At 49.9% G+C, this 22,337-nt stretch overlaps 1 protein-coding gene across 1 annotated transcript in view; it reads right to left on the bottom strand.

Moving 5' to 3' along the window:
- ANKH (ANKH inorganic pyrophosphate transport regulator) overlaps window positions 1–22,337 on the bottom strand; it is a 140,678-nt gene that overhangs the window by 8,122 nt on the left and 110,219 nt on the right. The window contains exon 9 of the mRNA XM_077771993.1: window positions 19,506–19,601. Coding sequence (XP_077628119.1) covers window positions 19,506–19,601 — 96 coding nt within the window. The remainder of the gene's footprint in view (window positions 1–19,505; window positions 19,602–22,337) is intronic.

Below are 22,337 nucleotides of genomic sequence, written 5' to 3'. Positions count from 1 at the left end.
AGAGGGAGGGCAAGGGGCAGAGAGAGAGGGAGACACAAAATCCAAAGCAGGTTCCAGGCTCTGAGCTGTCAGCACAGAGCTGGACTTGGGGCTCGAACCCACAAGTGTGAGATCATGACCTGAGCTGAAGTCAGAAGCTTAACCGACTGAGCCACCCAGATGCCCCGAGAACTGACTTTTTAAACCTCGTGTGTATAATCGATTATACTCTGAATTAAAAGATGTAATAATATAACCTTGGAAGAGAATGCTAAAATCCTGCCAATTCCATCAAATATTTCTCTCCCTTTTTTAAGGTGCAAGTGATTCTTCTTTAAAAGGAAAGTGAATCCATTATAAAATGAATCACGATCATGTAAAAGCAGAATGCTGAAATGTCAGAATATAAGATCCCTTAGGCTTTGGGTAAATTGAGTTTCACAGAATTAGGCTGGTCCCATTAACTATGTCATGTTGAAATATTTTCTCAAATACCCCAGAAGATTTTTATAAAAATGTTTCACCTTATAAATGTAATGGAGCTTTTATTTTATCATGTGTTCTTCAGCATCTGGAAAGAATATTCCATTGGTTTTCAAAAATGACAGATGTACAACCACTTTACCCTATTGCCTAATGCCAGTACTCACACCCCATTTTTGACATGAAGGGGAAAATACTTCCTTAATTCTCATAACTTAGAGCTCAAAGACTTTATTACCCAGTGGCCCGGACAACTGGTCCCTGTCCTCCTTCCCCACTGCAAAGCCACCAGCCTGAAATGGTGAGATTCACACCTCCAGCTGTGGGGCAGGCTCTGGGGAGGTGATGGGGAGCAAGTTCATGTAATTACAACTTAAAAACCACACCGAGCTTGGGGTTGGGACATAATTCATTTCCCTGATGAACAGATGGGTCCTCTCTCCTTCCGAATACTTTCCAATACAGTGAAGCTGTAAAGTATTCAGATCAAGTGAGCATTGGCCCAAGTTCTGGACTTGCTTTGTGCCTTAGCACATATGGAGGGTAAGCCTTCCTGGGTTTTCCTGAATGGTTGGAGGGAGATAGCTAGGGCATATTCTCCTAAAAACTTAAGCTTCCAGGAGAATCACTGGTATACTGTATTTATGTTACAGCCAGTGATGATCTGAATGTGAGATAAAGCCTCACGTTGCAATCTCTCGGTGTTTTGTAAGTCGCTGTAAGGTGGTCCTTAAGTTTCAATAAACCAAGGAAGAAGGAGGGCGTGATCCTATGGCAGAGAGGATGTATGAGCAAACGTGTGGTATGGTAATTCTTCTCTTGCTTCTCCACATCGATACTGTTCACCTGGAAGGCTTTTACTGCCCTGGAGGAGGTGATCAGTAACCTTTGAAGGAGGGAGTCCCATCTGTGTGGGGAGGTCACAGCAGCAGTGAGTGCGCCCAAGTCACACGAGACTCTTACGTAAATATCAAGTACTTGGATGAGTGGCCACAGTTCTGGTCCCTTGGAAACAAAATGTAAAGGTTGGGTAGATCTCTAATAGAGCCTCCCTTGATATCCCATTTCTAAAATTCCACTGTACTTACTTGGAGCCACTGGACCACTCTGGGCTCCATCTGCTATCTACCTGTGCCAAGCATATCTTAAACGTCCCTGTCAAGGTCACCCGCCATGGAGGTACCTCTTCGGAGTTTTTAGTCCCACATACATAGAGCCTAGACTGGGTCTTCTAGAACAAGAACGCCGTTAGTCTGGTCTGGGGCTTCGACAATCCCAGGGAACCCTTCAAAGACAAGTCTTGCATATCTTGATGCTTACTCCCCCACCCCCCAAGTTTCTAAATATGGCCCTTTGTGCCATGCTCCAGTATGAAAACGCCCCTTGCCTTTCTGCAAGTCCCTTAAAAGGTGACTGTGTACCTGCACTGCCCAGAAGGGAAAATGTGCAAATTAGAAGTATAGTTAAAAGCTGCAATGCCTACCTACCTGCAGGTCAACTTCCCTTAAGAATACTAATCAGATCAGATTCAACCAGTATGTTTCAGAAAACAAGAAGCTCCAGAAGTTAACCTAACAAAACATTTCAGGGAAAGTGTTATTCTAATGAGTTTACCCAGAGGAGTCTTCCCTAGGAACACGCCCTCCCCGCTGACCATGGCAATGTCCTGTTCCTCAAACATTTGCAGAGCCTAATGACATTGACTTTTCCAAACCAGAACACAAACCTAATAAACTACTGACAACGAACATGATTTGTTCTCCTTGGAGCAGCTGTGGGGTTGAATTTTTTTTTCTCCTTTTGCAGAGTGTGCTGTCAATATTGTCTCATTAGGAAGCAACCAGCAAAATAGAACAACCCACTCTTGTTGTTCAAGATCTGGTGCCCAGATCTTGGTTTTCCTATTTATTCTCCAATAAAAGGAATGAGGCTTCTTAGAAAAGTGGCTTATTCTTAGATGAGGGCAGGGAATATATGAGATGATCACCCTAGAGGAATGTGTCAAAGAATATAGGCGCTCAGCGGAAAGAGCTCCCAACAGCCAACGCTGGGAACAATTTGAGCGCCAAAGACATACAGTTTTGAATCATGACCCATGGGATACCATAAATACCTATGTGTCCATACCGATATAAACAAATAAGGATAAATCTCCCACACAGAAGTCCAAATAATTTACATATTTGGATGAGGCCTCAGGGAGGTGGCCCATACCTGCTACTCCTGTAGCTGACCGTAGCAACTTCCTTCTAAAGAGCAGTTGTAGAAGGTGGGGTGAAGCACTCTTACAGTGCGGACGTGGCAAACACAATCTTGGCCAGGTGGTCAAGGTCAACACCAATGGTAATTAAGTCATGTCGACAGCATGTATTCTTGATACGATGTGAGGAGAATGGCACCTCACCTATGTCGGCTTCCTTCCCCCAGACCCAGAAGCCTGGTCTAACAGAGAAAACCCTCAGACAAACCCAAATAGAAGGGTGTTCCCCACAATACCTAGTGAGCGTTCCTCCTCAGAACTATCGAGGCCACAGAAACAAGGTTTGAGAAACTCTCACAGACCAGAGGAGACTGAGGGACGAGAAGCCTAACTGTAAGGGGGTCAGGCAGATGGGACCTAGAACACGAAGGAAGTGAGGAAGAAGCTGGTGAAATCGGAATGAACTGTGGAATTGAATCCATGGGCGTGTTGGCTCCACGACTATGTCAAACAAGCCCTAGGAGAGCGAGACAGAGTGAGAGGTAGCTCTAGGAGCTACCTGCACAAAGCTTCTGTGAATTTAAACTAATGCTTAAACGATATTTAAAAAGAAGATTCATGACCCACACCTCTTGTATTTGACAGACTGATTCTTCTTCTAAGGACCAGGCCACGGACTATGAAATTTCTGTCTTGAACTTTGAAACACTTATTTGTGTTTCAAGATACATTCATCTCTAGTAGACCATAGGCCACTCCAGGCAAACCTTCTACCTTCAAGATTACTGGCTTTTTCTTTAATTGTATTAGCCTCTTTAGAAACAAACCACCATTGGGCTGCAGCCCCCCTTTTAAAAAAATCTTATGAGAGAAAGAGAGAGGGAGAGAACAGGGGAGAAGGGCAGAGAGAATCTTAAGCAGTCTTCATGCTCAGCAAGGAGCCTGACGTGGGGCTTGATCCCATGACCCCACGATCATGACTTGAGCTGAAATCAAGAGTCAGATGCTCAACCGATGGAGCCACCCAGGTGCCCCTGGGCCACAGCCCTTTTATTCACAATTATAACATGAAATTCCCAGTCAGTATATATGCTACGGTTATGGTTTCTAATGATGGTTTGGCTCCTTAGAGGCGTCTTCCTTAGAGACAATCTGTTAAGGCTTTACTTGTAGGTGGCTGTTCCGTGTTGGGGGCAGTATTTAACCTCTTGTTTCTAAGTCTGAATAACAATGATCTAAGTTATGACAAAGTTCTGCCATATGTTAGATCCTCAAACTGGATGACAGCATTTACAGAAGATGAAGGAAGCCCTAAGCCTCAGAGAAATAATACCCGTGGGTGTATGATGCTACAGTCTGAGTCGATGTGCGGAGAACCACAGAAGGGGCGTCCTTCCCAAGCCTTGTCACGCACCGACTCGGCCCCTGCCCTGCCCTGGAACAAGGATTTGGGATTGGGATCTGAAGAAGCCGGTTGTCTCTGTCAGCATCTGAACTCAGAGAACAAACCAACCCGGCCACCGTGGGGCAGCCACATCTACGCATCCTGTGGGGATTCCATTCCACAAAGAAAATCATGGAACTCCATTGCCAAGAGCTCTGGGTTTGGCTTAATTTCCAGAAACTGTTGACCAGGCTTTTGAGGAACTCACAAAGCTGTCTTCGTTACCCTGAATAATCAGGATTAGCAGTAAGTCTGAGATTCTTATCCTCTGCAGTTAGAAAAAGTAACATACAGGCAGCTGTTTTTGGTTAAAATTGTCAGCCCTGGGCATTATTTTCGTTTGGAGATTTTACTTGGAAAGAAAGGGTCAATATCCTTTTAATTGGGTTTAAGTCTCCAGAGGATAAGTCAGTGGTTAACCCTTGAAATACCGCATACAGAGAGGTGGTGATAGGCTTGGCTCTGGGGGAATAAACTGATTTACAATCTGGTGCCAGCTCCTTGTCACGCTGCAGGCAACCAAACCACCAGAACATCTGTGGCCCCAGGCTGGGGGGCCCTGCGACATGCACTAACTGCCCTGTCAGTACGTGGCATGGTCAATGTGATCGATCGGTCTTAGCTATCATCATCCTGAAAGGTTTCCTGGGACCTCAATAAAATGGTAATAGTGGAGTCCTCCATCGGTGGTTAAGATTAAAATTGATTTTATTTTCCTCTTTGTACTTTTCCCTGTTTTCCACAACGGACCCGTGTTCTTTTTTGTCAGAAGAACGTTTAAGCACTCAAAGGACCCCTGTATCTGTCTTCACAGATCTAGTCAATGTGTGCTCGTGACAGGGACGGGAGAGGTCCTGATTAAGAGGGAGGGCATCTGTCACAAGGTGGCTGACAACTCGGTTTTCATAACCGGTGTCCCGGGAAGCAGCATCCAGGGTCACCCCATTCGGAAGGCACACTGACACTGATTCGATTTACTTGGGGACGGAGACGCACTGTCAGAAACAGTGGGACGCTATCACGGTAACGCGTGCCTATCTTGCCTGAGTTTTCAGTGAGAGCTGATGGAGGCCTAAGGAACATCACTGGGTCTTTTGATTCTCAGCATCAAATGGAGTTGGCTGTGTGCACACGGCAGCGGGGTGGGGTGGGGAGTTCACCAGATGTTTTGTGGGTCATGGTCATGGCGCCGGGCCATGCTCCGGGGGTGGGGGTGGGTGGTACGGTCAGACTACTGTGCTGACAGGCCCTCTGCTCTCTGATGCTGTGTGAGGACCGACTGGGGATGGGGAGGAAGAGCAGAGTCGGGGGACTACGGTGACAGTTCAGGGGAGTCGGCCATGGGCCAGGGGGAGCGGAGGAAGGATCGATTTGCAGTTACTATTAAAGGGGAGTGCTGAGAGACAGAGGTGAGGAAGGAAGAGGCAGGGATGCCGTGGGACGTGAATGAGGATTAGCCCACATGAGCCTGGAGCCCGGGTGCGCTCCGCATGCCCGTCTAGCCCGTCGGGTCCAGTTTCTCACTCCCACCTGCTGGCTGCCACCTGGGCCACACACATGGTCATTACAAGAGCCTTCGCAGTGCGAACCAGTTCATGACCCAGCTTCCCATCAAGATGCCTCTTAGAACCAGGGTGAGTCCGGCTCTGAAGAAAAAGAAATATGCCATTTTGCTAGACTGGAAATGCCTAAAGCAAGACATACTGTGTGAAAACGGCCAAGGAGCCCCATTTCTGGACATCAGCATTAAAGAGGGTGACAGGGAGGGGCGCCCGGGCGGCTCCCTCGGTTAAGCGGCTGACTTCAGCTCAGGTCATGATCTCGCGGTCTGTGAGTTCAAGAGCCGGGCTCTGTGCTGGCAGCTCAGAGCCTGGAGGCTGCTCTGGATTCTGTGTCTCCCTCTGTCTCTGCCCCTCCCCTGCTTGTTCTCAGTCTCTCTCTCTCAAAAATAATAAACATTAAAAACATTTTAAAAGAGGGTGACAGAGAGCAAGCCTGGAGGAATCACCACAGGGACCAGGGCTGCCGTCCTGTGGGCTGGCGCTGACCATCCTCTGACACAGAGGGGGCAGCAGAGGACAGGGCAGAGGGAGGGGACGCCTCCGTGGAGAGGACAGTCATGGGGGGGGAATGGTCACGAGCATTACAGTAAGACTCAGCAAGGAGACGCGGCGTGCCGTTTATGGAAGGTCGGGCAGGCAGAAAGTTCGGGAGAAACAGATGGCGTACACCGCACCTGTGACACAGAGAAACACAGCTGGGTTTTCCGTGCAGCTGGGGAGCTGGCAAAACACATCACAGAGTGTTTCTGTCGTCCCTGATAGTCCCAGTGTGGCTTGCTGACAGTCCCACTTGCTGTGACACATCTTACCCGGAGCACCTCCCTAAGGGAGCAGACGCACCACTCACCGCCGCGGGAAAAAGTTCACATTTCTCCGACGGAGGTTTTACGGTCAGTTTTTAAAAGAGCGCGAGAACTAAATCATCCCTGCTGTCACTTAGACTGAATGAAACCGCCAGATACACCTGGTCGGAGCACTCAACGCTTTGCGAGCAAAGACTGCATTCTCAGCAAGGCAGAAGCCACACAGTCCCACCAGCAGGGGGCGCCGTGCACCAAGCCTGCAGAGGGCGCTGCTTCCGGCTGCACAACGCCTCATGCTCTCCTGTTCTTACCCGACTTGAAGAGTATTTAGGAAGTTCCAAACCCGGCTTCTAGCCTTAACTTTCCGTTGACGGCTAACAGTCAAACTGAAACCTGCTCAGGGCTGGGGACAGGGGGCGTGGGAGGGGTGTTGTTTGATGGCTGCAGAGTTTCAGGTTTGCAGGTGGAAGAGATCTGGAGACAGATGGTGGGGACAGGAGCACAAGTGGATGCACTGAACTCTGACGCCTAAAACTTGAAAAATGGCTGAAAACCTTGAAACCTTAAAAGTCTGAACTTTATGAATGGTTAAGATGCTAAGTTTTATAGTAGGTGGATTTTACTGCGACTGAAAAAATTTTTTAAATTTATTTTGAGACAGAGATAGTGTCAGCAGGGGAAGGGGGGGTGGGGAGAGAGAGAGAGAGAGAGGGAGAGAGAGAGAGAGAGAGAGAGAGAGAGAATCCCAAGCAGGCTCCACACTCAGTGCTGAGCCCAACCTGGGGCCTGAACTCACAAAACCACGAGATCATGACCTGACCGGAAACCGAGAGTTGATGCTGAACCGACCGAGCCACCCAGGCGTCCTTGAAAAATCTTTTTATACTGTCATTTTATTATGAGGGCTTAGGTGGAGTTCTGGGGACTAATTTTAGTCTCCTCCGAGTTCCCCCAAGCAAACCAAGGAGCCCACGTGTCTGCAAGGCATGATGACTGACTTACTTAAAAAGCAGACGCACCAAGGCGCTAACGACGCACTAAGAGCTTTCCATCGGCACACCCTCCACGGACACTCCGAGTGGCGCCAAGTGAGCGAGTTCTGAATTCAGTGTGTCTACCTTTGGTGCTTTTTGTCCTCCCCATGCACAAGAGGGCCATTTTCTTCTCCCGAATAATGTGAACAATGAGCAGGCAGTGGCCAGGCGCGGGGGTGGGGCGGCCACAAACAGGCTGTCCTTGTTGGAGACGCGGGGTCAGCATGGTACCGTGGCCGGAATAAGGCTTGCAGTGTCCGCTGCCCCGATGGCCGGGTGACAGCCCCTGGGCAAGGTCAGCAGCGGGAGGTGAGACTGGGTCACTCGCATGAGCCAAACTCTGGAAACGGGGCCGACTGGACGCAGTCTGTGGAATGGCGCCTTTTACTATTGACCAGCTTGGATTCTACAGCTTTCTAGAACACAGCTGAGGGCTTCAGGACTAACAGGCTCTCCTGGGAGGCAGCCCTGAGCGGGGCGCATTCAGAAGTGGGAATTCTCGATGCTTCTGGGGTGATGCGCTAGGTCACCCCACAGAGCAGCACGAGGGGGGAGGGGCACGCCGCCCCGTCTGAATGCGAGGATGGTGGATGGAAATGAGAGTACAGGGCTCATTCTGATCCCACCATGCAAAACCGGCCCTTGAATAATGCAAAAAGGCTCCTGGCTGGGGAAACTGAGGCTGCAGCAGGCAGTGCAGGTCGCGGAGATGTCGACAACTTGCAGACAGGGCGTTTTCCATCCGAGACTCTACTTACTCTTCCAGCAGCACCTTAGACCCCGAGAGCGCAAGTGGCCGGGGCCTGGGTGCTGGCCGGGATTCGGGACGCTCTAAGTACTGACGGGGCCAGCCCCCGGTCTTGCAGAGGGGGCTGCGAATGCAGGGCGGAGGGCGGGGAGGCGGAGTGCAGTTCCCGTTGCTAGCTTTGGGATTTGGGCTTCCTGGGGACTTATGCAGTGAAAACAGCATAAAAAGTTATTTCAGGATTATCTGAACCTCACCGAAAGGGATTATCTCAGTATATCTCAGAGAAAATAACCTGACACGGAGTTTTCTGGCTGCGTCCTTCTCTGATGCTGCTGCTTCTGGCTTTCCTTCCTTCCTGGGAGGGTCCCCGGAGGCCTGAAGCTCTGAAGCTTTAGAGTTAAAATGCTTTAAATACCAAATACCCTCACCTTGCATTCTGCAGCGGCCTCTGCCCCTTGATGGCACATATTTTCCTACCGGACTCCGGACTCTGGACTCCAGACTCTGGGCTCTGGAAGCATCCAGTTGTGTTGCAATCCCATGCCTGATTTCCACAGAATGCTCCCTTAATCACTTGTCTCCCTAGCCTCCAAGCTAATCCCTCCCAGACAAGGCTTATCTCAGGAGGCTGAGGACCAAGATGAAGAACAGCCTCTTTGATGGGCTTCTGGCCTGCGAGGAGAAGGAGACAGCTCGCGTGGGACAGGGTGACTGTGTTCTCCTGCAGTCGCCGGGAAATTAAAAAAAAAAAAAAAGTCAACGCATCAAAGAAGACAGACTTCAAAATTTGTGAAAGAGTGGTGAGTCAGATCGAATAGTACTAGAAATTTGGAAAGGAGAATGGAACAGAAATTGCCCCCAAAAATCCGAAAAGGGGAGGGAAACAGCACCTGCCTACGTGTAAATGCGTTCCCTTGGAGGGGGCCTTCCCTGACCGCCGGTCCAAAGTGGCATCTCCGTCACCCTCTTCCCTCTTATTTTCTTCCCAAGCATCTGTGAGTAGCCGCAGCGGGCTGCATAATGGCCACCCAAAGTCTACTCATGCCCAAATCCCAAAAGACGGAAGTACTATCACTGTATATAGTAACTGGTATGATTAAATTAAGGATGGTGAGATACGATTATCTGGGGAGGTCCGGGTGGGCCCTGAAGACCATCAAAGTGTCCTCATGGTGTGAGAGCCACACAGGCACAGAGAGGAGGTGGTGCTATGAAGACAGACAGAGACGGTGTGTGGTGGCCGAGGACCGTGGCAGCCACCAGGAGCTGCAAGAAGCAAGGGACGGTTCTGTGAAGCCACGCGAGGGGGCGAGGCCTGCGAACACCTCGGCTGCAGCCCCGTCCACCGAATTTCGACTTCTGGCCTCTAGAACCACGAAAGAACACATTTCTGTTGTTCTTAAGCCATCAGCTTCATGGCAATTTTCTTACAGCCGCCACTGGAAACAAACAAACACGCAGCCCAACAGCACAGCATATGGTTATTGCCTGTCTTCGCTTGGGGATGATAAATCCCACAGAAAAAAGCGACTTTGTGTGCTTGTCTCACTGTGATGGCCTCCGAGCCCGCTATGCAGCAAGGGCTCGAGCATCTGTTGAAGGGCTGCCTGAGTAAACACGCATGTGCTCTCCGTCTGTGGAGCTGTGCCCACCAGCTAAGCATCATTCTAGAGCTCAGGCTTTAGAGAATTTCTGCAGTGCACACACGTGTGGCTTAAAAAATTTTCCCTACTGGCATTTCTAACATTTGGTTGGCGTCTACAAATACACCGGACTTTCTGGGTCAGAAGATGAAAAACACGGATTTCCTTTCCTGTGCTCACGGCGGAGTGTGGGTAACTGAAGTTTCTGAGTTAGCAAGACCGCTGACAGTTGGAGGGAGCACGGTCTGCATTTGGCCCTGGAAGCTACAGACAGAAAGGTGCGACGGGACATCCGAAGGGCTTTCCCAAGCCTCGGGGAGAAAACTGGTGCACGTATTATACGTCTTGTGTATGCGTCAGGTCCTCCTGGAGAAGGTATGTATACATCTATCAAGACACCGATTTTTTCAACATATATTAAAAAAAAATCCCACAGAAATTTGGAAGGATGTGTGTAGAAAGATTCACAGATTAGAAAAATTCACTGGCATCCAATGTACCAATAGCCGTTTGTTTACACACACAGCCATGTTGTCTTCGCTTGGAATCCGTGTGTTTGGGGGATTCCTGATCGTGAGAACTGGCATTCTTCGCTTACAGCGTGCCTGGCCTACCCTTCCGAGTCTTAGACAGAGGGTATTCTTATCATGTCCATCTGACAGCTAGGGAAGGAGGCTTAGTTTTAATTTTTTTTTTTATGTTTTATTTATTTCTAGGAGAGAGAGAGAGAGACAGCGTGACCAGGGGAGGGTCAGAGAGAGAGGCAGTCACAGACTGAAACAGGCTCCAGGCTCCGAGCTGGCAGTCAGCACAGAGCCCGAAGCGGGGCTCGAACCCACGAACCGCGAGATCATGACCTGAGTGAAAGTAGGACGCTTAACCGACTAAGCCACCCAGGCGCCCCAAAGGAGGCTTAGTTTTAGATGACCTTTCCAAAGCCACCCGGCTGGTGTGCGGAAGAGCCGGGATCAGACACCAGGCCCCAGGAACTCAGGGCCACAGCCCTAAACACGATGCTCCGACGCACTGACTTCAAGCCTGAGGGTGACTCCTTCTCCCTTGGCCCCAGGGCCGTTCAGTGCGAGGACGTGTAGCCCTGCCTCTGAGCCCCTTTCCAGTTCAGAGGTACTGGCTGTCTTGTTTTTGCTTTGTTTTGGCCCAATTCACTCTTCAAGCCACACCGGTCAAGAGCCATCTCTCATGGAGGGTCAAAGACGGACCCTCGCAAACCGTGCGGCACCCGCTTCACGGTGAGCAGCTTTCCCAGGCACGAGTCACTGCCACGTGTGCCTTTTCTCAGCGTCACACCGTGGCTCTTAAGTGGAGACCTGGGCTCAGAAGGCAAGTATGAAAGAACCCTCAGAATAATCTCGTGGCGCAATTCAGTCACTGTGCTGGACTCCGAGCGGAAACTGCAGTAATAACCCCTTTAAGAGAAAATAACGTTTTGAGCAAAGGTCATATATCATTAGCTAAAAGCGACTTTGCTTTCCAGGTCACGTTCTAAGCCCACCTATAGGTACAGGGGCCACCTAAGAGCTGGGAGAGGCCAACCAGTGAGATATGTCTGTGACTTGAGTGGTTTCTGACTGTTCTCTTCTGTTGCTGGGTCCAACGGTCTCTGGCTGCGTCAAACACACAGAATGACCATTTAACGTAGCAACTGGTGTTTCCTGTTCTCGCTGTGCACATCTCACACACTGCTTGACGGTGGTGCTCTTTGAGATCGCGGAGATATTTTACGTGGGCTTTGCTGACCCCCTACCTATCGTATCTGTGTAAATCCTACAGGACATTGAGAGTCTCAGGCTACCAGGGACACGCTCACGTTCAGAGCCCCAAGCCCCTGGGAGAGCGCGAGCACAGGCTGAAGTCAGAAAACGGACAAGCCACGGACATCAGCCTTGTTCTGTCCACATGCCTTACTGTGAACTGCTGTCGCGAGGGTCCTGCCTACGTGTGTGATCAAGCGATGTTTCGGTTCTACAAGCTGTAACGTGCCCACCCCGTAAGGAGAAAGCTGCTCCCCACACTGGTTCTGTCTTTAAGCGGAGACTAATAGAAACAACTAAGAAAAGAGGCACAGGCATCAAATGGAGTTCCTGGAAGTCTGTGAATGCATCCTGGCCGGCTTCCTTTGCCATCGCTGGAACAGCACTGTCCCCTAACTCTGATAAACCTGCTCTGGCACCAGAAGAGCCTCTGGGAGCCTGGGAGCCGCACCTGAGATGTGGAGGTCAGCAGCGAACCGTGCACCTGCGGGGTCCGCGGGCCAATCGGGACGCTCCGGCGGCCCCCGGGGAGAATCCGGTGTCCCTTTGTAGAACACGGATGTGTACAGACATGCTAGACTGAAACTAGTCATCTTTATAACTCTGTGCCAAATCAGATACCATTTATAAGGTCCGAGTGGGAAGAAGCAGAAGTATTGAGGTTCTGAGACAATTTGGAAGAAGAAATACAACTAGCATAAAACACTAGCAACTTAATCCCTTCTCTGGACGTTGGGAATGTGTTTAGGCTTTTCAGTGGCTTGTTCAAGGGCCTGGGTCAGATGTACTGGATTATTCGATTAGTGGACAGCAGCGCAAAGCCAAAATGCAAAGGAACCTAAATCTAACACTGCTGACGCCGTGAGGTCAACACCACTCCCTAAAAAAGCCCCCCAAAACCACGTCGGCAAAGATATAATTAATCACAGAAATCTGGAGACAGTGCTGCACCCATGAAAAGTACTTCTAAGCAAATCCTCTATTCTGATTCTTACGTGGAGAATCTGGACATAATAGAGATGCTTACACAAACAGGAAGTAGAGAATTTAAAAAGAAAACAGGTAGTTGAATAGTTACATTTGGCTAATCAATCCACGTGGCCTTCAATGACCACGTCAGTGTACAAGTTTTCTAGGGCCGCCATAGCAAGGTACCCCAAACCGGGTGGCTTAGCACAACCCAAGGTTCCCGCCTCACGGTCCTGGAGTCCAGGGTCAGGTGTGGACAGGGCTGCGCCCCCTCGCAAGCTCTGCGGCAGGTCCCCCCTAGGCCCCGCCTGGCTTCCGCCAGCACCGCATGGCAGGCTCCTGGCTTTGTCAGTGTCTGGGTTTGCCCTCTGGTAAGAGCAGCGATCATACGGGCTTAGGGGCCCACCTCACTCGCCCAGCAGGGCCTCATCGCCACCCTGTTTCCCAACAAGACCACATTCGGGGATACTGGAGGTTAGGACTTCAATAGAGGAATTGCTGGTGGACATAATGGAAGCCACAGCACTCAGAATAGAAAGTTCGGGGTTGAGTGCAGATTCACACCTCCCCTTTTTACCGCCCACTGGCATCAGAAAGCAAAGCTCGGAGGATTCAGAGTGAAAACGTATTTTAACTTTTTGAAAAAGAACCTTATGCTTCAGTAGTAATGCCCACTGGCCTCAGACCCGCGTGGTACTCAACTGTGCGCGGTGGTGTGGTCAGCCGGCACACTGGTGGCTCTCTCCTCTCTCTGCCTTAAGTGACAGCAACACACACACACACACACACACACACACGCACGCACGCACACCCCCCACCCCCCACCATCTCCACCATCACCACCAAGCAGCCTCCATCTATTGAAGGTGAGGGAGGTCTGTGTCCTCACCTCTGCCTCTGCTCCACGTTTCCTGGACTCTCAACCACTCCGTTCTTTTCCTGACCCATCGTCTCTCCCCCTTCTTCTGAGCTGCACTCCCCCATTTTCCCCTCCGGACTGTCTCTGGGTTCAGCAACCCGGGGCTGCTGGGTATGACTGTGAAGGTTGTTCACTGCACAAAAGTGCCCGGCTAGTTCTGCCTGCCAAGATCCATCTGGATGGACGCCCATTTCCATTTTGTACAAGGGGGGTTGGGGAGGCCTTGGCAGTGGCCAAGCCTGTGCTCTACATGGATTCCTCTCTAGCTCTCTTGCAGCAGAGAGGACGCCTTCTTGGCACCAGCCCCCCAGAACCAGAGCAGAAAGGAGCTCAGGCAAAAACCTAGTGTTCTTAAAATGCTATTGTGAAGTCAACATAGACACTGGCTTCGGGACACCTCTTCCTCCTCGGAAGGACTGTTGAGAAGACACATCATACCCTGGCTAGTGCTTTCTTTCTGACCCCCAAATCTAGCATTCAGGAAGGAATCATGATAAACCTGGAGGGGCTTCCAGAGGCCAAGTTTCCGTACGTTTAGCATCACCAGTGCCTTTCCCCAGGAGGAAGGGGTGCCGTGGCCGCTCCCTCACTGCGAGCTCCTCGCCACCACCCTCGGCCCGTGTTTCCCATGCTTCTCTGCTAGACAAACACAGCCTGTCAGGACGCCGTAATTCCCACCGTGCGCCCACTCGAAGAAGCTGCGGACACTCACGGCTCCACCACAAGGTTCAGGGCACACCGGGCCGTGCGCTTCTGACCCCGGCACCAGCTGCAGGCTCGCTGTTCGTGGCCCTGCCTCCTGCGTCGCTCCGATCGCTGGTGTGCCGCGTCCCCTCCCCTGCGGGGCCCCCACACTGCACGCTTTCACCACGCAGCACGCCATTCGAAGCTGGGCTTCCAAATCGATTTACATGCTGTATGTTTTCGAACCGTGTGATCCTTTACCCCAAACACCGCAGTCACCTTGCAGACCAGCCACCAATGCTGGTTGGTATTATGTCTGTCCCCTTGGCTGCTACTGAGGGGGTTGCTCTTCATCTGACAGTTCTACCATTTTGAAGCTAAGCTTTTGGATAGACTCAAGCTCCCCCTTTCCTCACCTGACTCCCCTCAAATGACACCGCTCAGCGCTCCTTCCCCAAGACAACCCTGAAGGAGTAAAAGGAAGATGCTAACAGAAGAATATTTCCACTTTTCGACTTGACCCACCTCCCCAGTCCGTCTTCACGGGGACTTGCTGCCTTTCTTGAAGGAGAACTCCAGGAGACGAGCATGAGGAAGAACCAGCTTTTGGAGAAGGACAGCTACTCTGCATTTAAATTCAAAGTCTACACCAGGGAATGAATATACATGTACATGGCAGCATGCTGAACTAGTAGTCTCTTATCATGTGTCAAAAGTGACACAGCTGGGGGGTGTCTGGGGGGCTCGGTCGGTGAAGCGTCTGACTTCAGCTCAGGTCACGATCTCGCATTTTGCAGATATGAGCCCCGCATCGGGCTGTGTGCTGACAGCTCAGAGCCTGGAGCCTGCTTTGGAGTCTGTGTCTCCCTCTCTCTCTGCCCCTCCTTGCTCATGCTGTCTCTCTCTCTCTCTCTCTCTCTCTCTCAAAAATGAATAAACATTAAAACAATTTTTAAAAAAAAGTGACACAGCCATATTTTTCACAGGAAAAGTAGATGCTGAACCCTAAACATCAGGGCCTGGAGAGTGAGTCCATTCTGATGCAGAGATGGATTTTTGTTTTAGATGATTACACATTTGCTTTTGAAAAGCGGTCAGCATCCCTGGGTCACTGACTGTCTGTAGAATCTGTGGGGCCAGCTCTTCTCGAGGACCCCATGAGAAGAGCCAGCGTGCCCACAGAAGCGGAGTTCCAGAAAGGGCGCTAGTTCTAGGTGATGCACAGAGGCTGTAAGGCTGTGGAGCCGCCTGAAAGCTCGGAGTTTGGACGTGATCTGATCCAGGGGAATAAACACTATGTGTGCTGCTCTTGAGTGCTCCAGTGACCGCTGCTATGTGAAGTTCCTGACACCAAGAAGTTCTCTGTTTTTTTAAGTTTATTTTTCTATTTTGAGAGAGGGAGAGAGGGAAAGAGAGAGACAGAGAGAGAGAGAAAGAGAGGCGGGGAGGGGTAGAGAGAGAGGGAGACAGAGAATACAAAGCAGGCTCTGGGCTGTGAGCACAAAGCCCAAAACAGGGCTTGAACTCATGAACTGTGATTCATGACCTGAGCTGAAGTCAGGTGCTTTACCACCTGAGCCACCCAGGTGCCCAGACACTAAGAAGTTTTAAAATTAAAAAAACAAAACCAGGCTCGAGAGTAAAGGGCCTCTTAAACAAAGCTTTAAAAGTTGGTTAAACTTCAGGCACCTGGGTGGCTCAGTTGGTTAAGCATCTGACTTCAGCTCAGGTCACGATCTCACGGTCCATGAGTTCGAATCCTGCGTTGGGCTCCATGCTGACAGCTCGGAGTGTGGAGCCTGTTTCAGATTCTGTGTCTCCCTCTCTCTCTCTGACCCTCCCCCTACTCGTGCCTCGGTCTGTCTCTCAAAAGTAAATAAACATCAAAAAAGATTTTTTAAAAAGTTAGATAAACTCAGGGCACCTGGGTGGCTCTGCTGGCTAAGCTTCTGACTCTGGATTTCAGCTCGGGTTATGATCTCAGGGTTGCCACGGTTGGTGGGACTGAGCCCCACAGTGGGCTCTGCGCTGACAGTGTGGAGCCTGCTTGGGACTCTCTCCCTCCCTCTCTCTGCCCCTCTCCCACTGTGCTCTCTTTCTCTCTCAAAATAAATAAACATTAAAAAAAATAAAAGGTGGGTGAACTGAGTATAAGCAAAGAGACTAGCTCACCAGGGATGAGTGCCATCAGTACCTTTCTGACTCGTGGTTAAGTCTTAATCAATAGATGTATTATTAACCGTTCATGGTGCACCTTCTGTGTCAGACAGGATACTCGGTCCTGAGGACAGAAGGTGGTCACGTCACAGACCCTGACTTGGGCACTGCAGAGCCAACAGGGAACAACAGATGTAAAGACTGAAGATGGAAAGTGCTACAGAAAGGAATGTATACGTTAATGTGGCAGCTTAACACTTAGGAAAGAAAAACCAAAACCAAACCCCTATAGTTGAAACTAAGGTAACACAGTGTGTAAATTATACTTAAATTAAAAAAAAAATCGCTTAGTTGTTCACCATGTCTTCTAAAGATGATTCCTGTGGCCAAGATGTTGGACTGACCGAATGGCTGTAAGGATAATGTATGAGACGCTTCATCAGCTGCAAACTCAGATACTATTGTTTGTAGTGTTGAAGAAACCACCGTTTTAAGCATGGCACCCACATCTGGAGCCTCCGGACCAGACAGCTGTTCTGACTCGCTGGACGCGGCAGGGTTTGGAGAGTGGGCCTGAAAGGCTGGCTTCTAGATGGTTCTATTACAGGTGCTTTTGCGAGTCATTTATCCTCTCGGAGTCCTTTCCTTTTCTAAGAAGTTACGGGTTTTGACTAGCTCATCTCCAAGTTTCTTCCCAATGAAGGGCTCTGAATTTCTGTGAAAATCTACCCTGAGATACTTCCAGTTAGAGGATAGCATAGGAATAATTAAATGGAACAAAAAAAAAAACAACCAACCTTTATATGAGTAATCAAAGCATTTTCCTAGATCATTACCATGTCAAAATAAACCAGCCGCACTTGACTTAGCGGTGCAGATTACTGCACATGCACTGGAAGAGAGAAGGAGCAGCCTTCCATCCGTCCAGTCTGGCAAAGTTCTCCGTCAGACCCCACTGTAGCTGGGGGTAGACGTTTAATGGAGTGACAGGAGAGAGGGGAGAGCGGACTTCGGACTATAGAGCCAGTGACAACCCAACGTTTCTAGCTTTCAGGGAGGGATGAGGTCCAAGTCACAGAACCTGGCGTCCGATTCGACTCAACTTTTGACTTCCAATCATTTCACATAGCCTCCAAGAGCTGAGGTCTGTTCCTGGAATAGAAACCTTCCCTCTGCTTTTTCTCAAATGCTCTTTTAAGCAGTCTCAAGGTTGCTCACTGTTTTCCTAACATTTTAGGGAACTATGGAAAAACCTGCACACCATAGAGTAATAACGCAATTAGGGTAGCAGGGTTGCCTGGGGTAACTTGTCCCGACGAAACAGGCGAGCTATCAGAAATTCCTCCTTGGTGAGGTGGTACTGGAAAATGTTTCCAACACCCCTGTCCCCCCCCACACCCCCACTTTCATGAGGGATGAACTGGCAGGAGAGGGGGGTTGGGGTGAAGGGGCGGCTGAGGACACAAGGTCATGATGCATGATGGGACAGGCTCTTTGTCTCGTGTTGCCCTTGTTATGATCTATTCAAGTGTTAGATCAATGGATCAAATATTAAGCTGTGGGCTTTGGAAGAGTGTCCATAGAAGGTTTTTCTTAAAGAATCTTTTTTTTTTTGAAGTTTATTTATTTTGAAAGAAAGAGAGACACAGAGAGGGAGAGGAGAATTCCAAGCGGGCTCTGAACTTCAGCACAGAGCCCAATGAGAAACTCAAACTCGAGAACCTTGAGATCATGACCTGAGCTGAAATCAAGAGGTAGATGTTTAGCTGACTGAGCCACCCAGGCGTCCCTCCACTGAAGGTTAAAAAAATTTTTTTTAATGTTTATTAATTTCTGAGAGAGAGAGAGACAGAGACAGAGACAGAGAATGAGCAGGGGAGGGGCACAGAGGGAGACACAGAATCCAAAGCAGACTCCAGGCTCTGAGCTGTCAGCACAGAGCCTGATACAGGGCTCAAACTCACGAACTATGAGATCATGACCTGAGCTGAAGTCGGATGCTTAACCGACTGAACCACCCAGGTGCCCCTCCATTGGAGGTTTAAAACACGTGTTTTAGGGCTTGATTTTAAGGTTCATCAAGCCAAATAATCCCTCTGATAACAGTTAGAGGGGCTAAAGTTACCGTGTGCTCCTCATCAGGGTAACCAACCCTCTGCCTTAGGTCCTCATCACCAGTCACCAATGATGAGAGCTGCATAACCCTGGCATTTCTGGAACATACGTATATTGTACTTTATAAGTGGAGAATTTCTATAGGACTTAATAGGAAATGTGTAGTCACGACAACAAACAAAGAAAACTGAACTGAGTTCAAAAGCTCCACATTTCTCTTCACCTCCTTCTCATCCCCCTCTTTAGAACTCAAAGGGCACAGTCTACAATGGAAGTTTGGTTATAAATGTTCTTTTTTTTTTTTTTTTTGCTACTAAAATCAATCTTAATTATATACCCTGTGCTTTGGGTGACAGAGTACATATGTCCATGTTTTTTGAACAGTATCTTCTACACTTAAATTACACATGGCAGTGGATAAAGGAAGGATGTGTATTGCTTATTTAGGCTGTGCACAGTGCACAGTGTTATCCACACCTGTCCACAGCTGGATCCTCAAAAATGGCACTGGGCTTGGGACCCAGTAGGTGCTTGATACGTATGTGTCGAATGAGGAGTAAACAGATAGGACATAGCAGCACTGTAAGCGTAATTAGGAAAGGACTTTTTACACGGGGTGACTGGAATACCACCAATTAGATTTGGAAGAGGGACGGGGGTGTTTATGCAGTTGACTCTGGATGTTTAAAAATGGGCCCGAAGTCATTCAGTAGGACAAGAGTATGATTAAAACGCAAGGCAGAGTTTGCCCGTCGTCAGCATGTTTAGAAGTCTCTGGAAATGCCAGAAGTCTAGCCCTTCTTCCTATATTCAACAAACTTCCTAAATAACTGCTGCTCATATTTTGGGACAAAGATGTTTTAAAGAGGCTGTTAATTTAAAGAGGCTGATTAATTATAACATCACAGTGTGGAATACGAGCCGTCTCCCTTTAAAACGGCCATTTCCCCTTTCCACAAACACCACCAGAGGGGGTGGTATCGGTCTCCTTACCGTGAGCGACAAGGCCATGCAGACAAACGTGAACTTCTTGATGTGGGCGGCTGTCACCGTGTTGCTGGTGCTCACCAGTTTATTGCTGGGGTTATTCTAGGGCGAAAGAAGGGGACAGCGGTTATCCTTGGCTGCCCACTCGTGCATCTTCAAGAGCGTTGTGTTTCGGTTCTACTGGCTGCGTCTCAAGTACAGATGTCACCTGACAGCTGGGAAGACGGCTGTCACTTTCTCTCTTCAACAGCTGTCAGGTTTCTAGACCTGAACATGAACCAGAGGGGGGCTCCGGATGGAACTCTGGGCAGTGTCTCCTGAATCTGGGCACCCACCCAGCCTCGTCCAGGGCCCCGGCCGGGCGGCCCCTCCTCGAAGCCACAGCCTCGCGCGCGCTGACCTTCAGGGCCCCGCGCTCCCCGCCAGTGGACTAGAAGCTCCAGGGGGCATTGTCGGCCCTGCCTGCCCTGACCTTGACTCCTCCGCTTGTATCCCAGACACAACCTCTTCCCGTCCCCGCAACACACTTGGTGTTTTCACGTCTCTGTGCTTCTGTTCCTCCTTGTCTCTTTGGATGTTCAAAAACACCCTCTTCGGGGCACATCGCTGGCACAGCCCGTCTGTTTCTTGAAGCCTCTCTGACCTTTTACTCCAAACTGCCCTGGGCTCCACCTCCTGGAATGCCAGGTGACCCCAGAGCTGTCGGGAGGTGGGTGCGTGTGCAGGGCGCACGTGAGGAAGGCCCTGTGAGGGACGCACCGGCTCTCTGAGATACAGAACTGTGTCCTCACCCGTCTCCTTAACTCCTGCCGCTCAGCACAGTCTTTCTTGAGGAGGGAAGAGGCTCACTGCTGTTAAACTGAATTTTAAGCAAAGAGCGCGGACAGCTCCAATGTCCCCTCGCACTCAGACCCTCCCGGCGCCTCTGCAAAGCAGGCCTAACACCCGATCAAACCGGAGCCTGGCCCCTCATCATGAAAACCAGCGGGGAGAAAGAACCCCCTGCCTCCGTATGGGTCCTGAGTCTCAAGGGCAACCGACAGAAGCAAACCGGAGCACCGGCTCGCATCCAGCCGGATGAAAGACACAGAAGCAGAGCGACCACAGGTTCTATTGGAGAAGAGCTTTTGATGGTTCCTTTACTTTGGAAGCTCAGGCAATCCCTCCAGCCCCTTCCCCCTGCACATGCCGCTGGCACGAACCTCTGCTGGAGCCTACGTGTTCTTCATTCCAGCCTCTAAAGTGTATCTGCTTTTCTGAACAGATTTTGCTGCACACAGCCAAGTGCAAGTCTCAGTGGGTCGGTCTCTCCACCTCTCCCTCCCCGGGGGTTTGCGAGAGAGGCCCCGGGGGCGCCCCGCAGAGAGTCGGGCAGCCTCGAAGCACGACGTCACCCACGGTGGGACAGCCGTGCGCCACAGTGCCTTCGGGTGCGCTTTCGTTTCTACGCTCGCCATTCTTTCTGCCGGCGTGGTTGGGATACACTAGCACGTATCATTAGCTGGGCATCTGTGTTTCGTTTTGTTTGTCCAATCTGCTTAGAAACAGAGTCTTTCACAGACGAGAACTGAACATCGGAGAAGTTCTGCACGAGTGGAAAACGCTCCCCGTCGCTATTTGGCGGGAGCCATCAGAAGTTATGCGAGAAATGTTAAGTCGCTTAGGCTAGAGCCCACAAAGAGGTTAAGGATCTCAACTGTCAATGCAGCAAATTCTGTAAGGCCACACAGAGGTGTCTCAGATTTGGGTGAATAGACGGCATTCACACGAATGGCTTGGAGGAGCTCCCCGGAATGCCTGGAAACAATGAGCGAGGTTCCACAAGGCTTCTGAGTAACTCCAGTTGCTGGCCTGGAGGTACACGCTTGTTAACGGGATTTTTTCATAGCACCTAGTCTCTGTGATCACGAAGGAAACCAAGTTTTTCTTGGACGCTCCTAGTGAAACCGTATCGTGTTATATTGTTAAGCTTTATTATTTCAAGGAAGCCAAAAACAATTCCAGATGAGACTTTCCCCAGCCTGGAGGTTCTACGTCTTCAGTGCTTCCTGTTCTCATCACATTTTCTTATAGAATCTTATTCTCTAAGAGCTAGAAATTTAGCAAAAGAATTCTATCCATTTTGGTTTTTTAGGATTCACTTATTTTTTTAAAGTTCTTGGCTTTTTTAAAGTTTGTTTATTTTGAGAGAGACAGAGACGGTGCAAGTGGGGAAGAGGCAGAGAGAGAGAGAGAGAGATTGAGAGAGAGAGAGAGAGAGAGAGAGAGAGAATCCCAAGCAGGCTCTGTGCTGTCAGCATGGGGCTTGAACTCATGAAACTGTGAGATCATGACCTGAGCCGAAACCAATAGTCAGATGCTTAACTGACTGAGCCACCCAGGCGCCCTTAGGATTTACTTCTATATGCACGTCCTGTAAAATGAAAATGACAATTTATATCAATAGATTGTATTAAACTGGATTACAAGGACAACAATCTCCCGCAAGGCCCTGTGTCTCCACAAGTTTGCTCTCAGAGCATTTTTTAGGAGATACTCTGCTTCCTGCTCTTGCAAGATGCTGATGTGTGAGACAGGGAGTGGGTCCAACTAATGGTCTACGGGGGAGGCTACACACCCAGTGAGGAGTTCTGGGCAGCGCCTCCGCGCCGCCCAACGTTCCGCTGCGTGGTGGGGATCCTGGAGGTGAGCTGCCCTTCACAGGTGAGTGTGGGCTGGGAACAGAGGCAGGTGACAGCATGGGGGCTGTGGAGTGTGGAAGGATGCCGTGGATGGGGATGTGTGACAGAGGGGTGTGTGTGTGTGTGTGTGTGTGTGTGTGTGTGTGTTTGCACGAGT

Source organism: Crocuta crocuta, unplaced genomic scaffold (genome assembly GCF_008692635.1).
Source record: "Crocuta crocuta isolate KB4526 unplaced genomic scaffold, BGI_CrCroc_1.0 scaffold51, whole genome shotgun sequence".
Lineage (NCBI taxonomy): Eukaryota > Metazoa > Chordata > Mammalia > Carnivora > Hyaenidae > Crocuta > Crocuta crocuta.
This window is presented reverse-complemented; position numbering and strand designations above follow the sequence as displayed.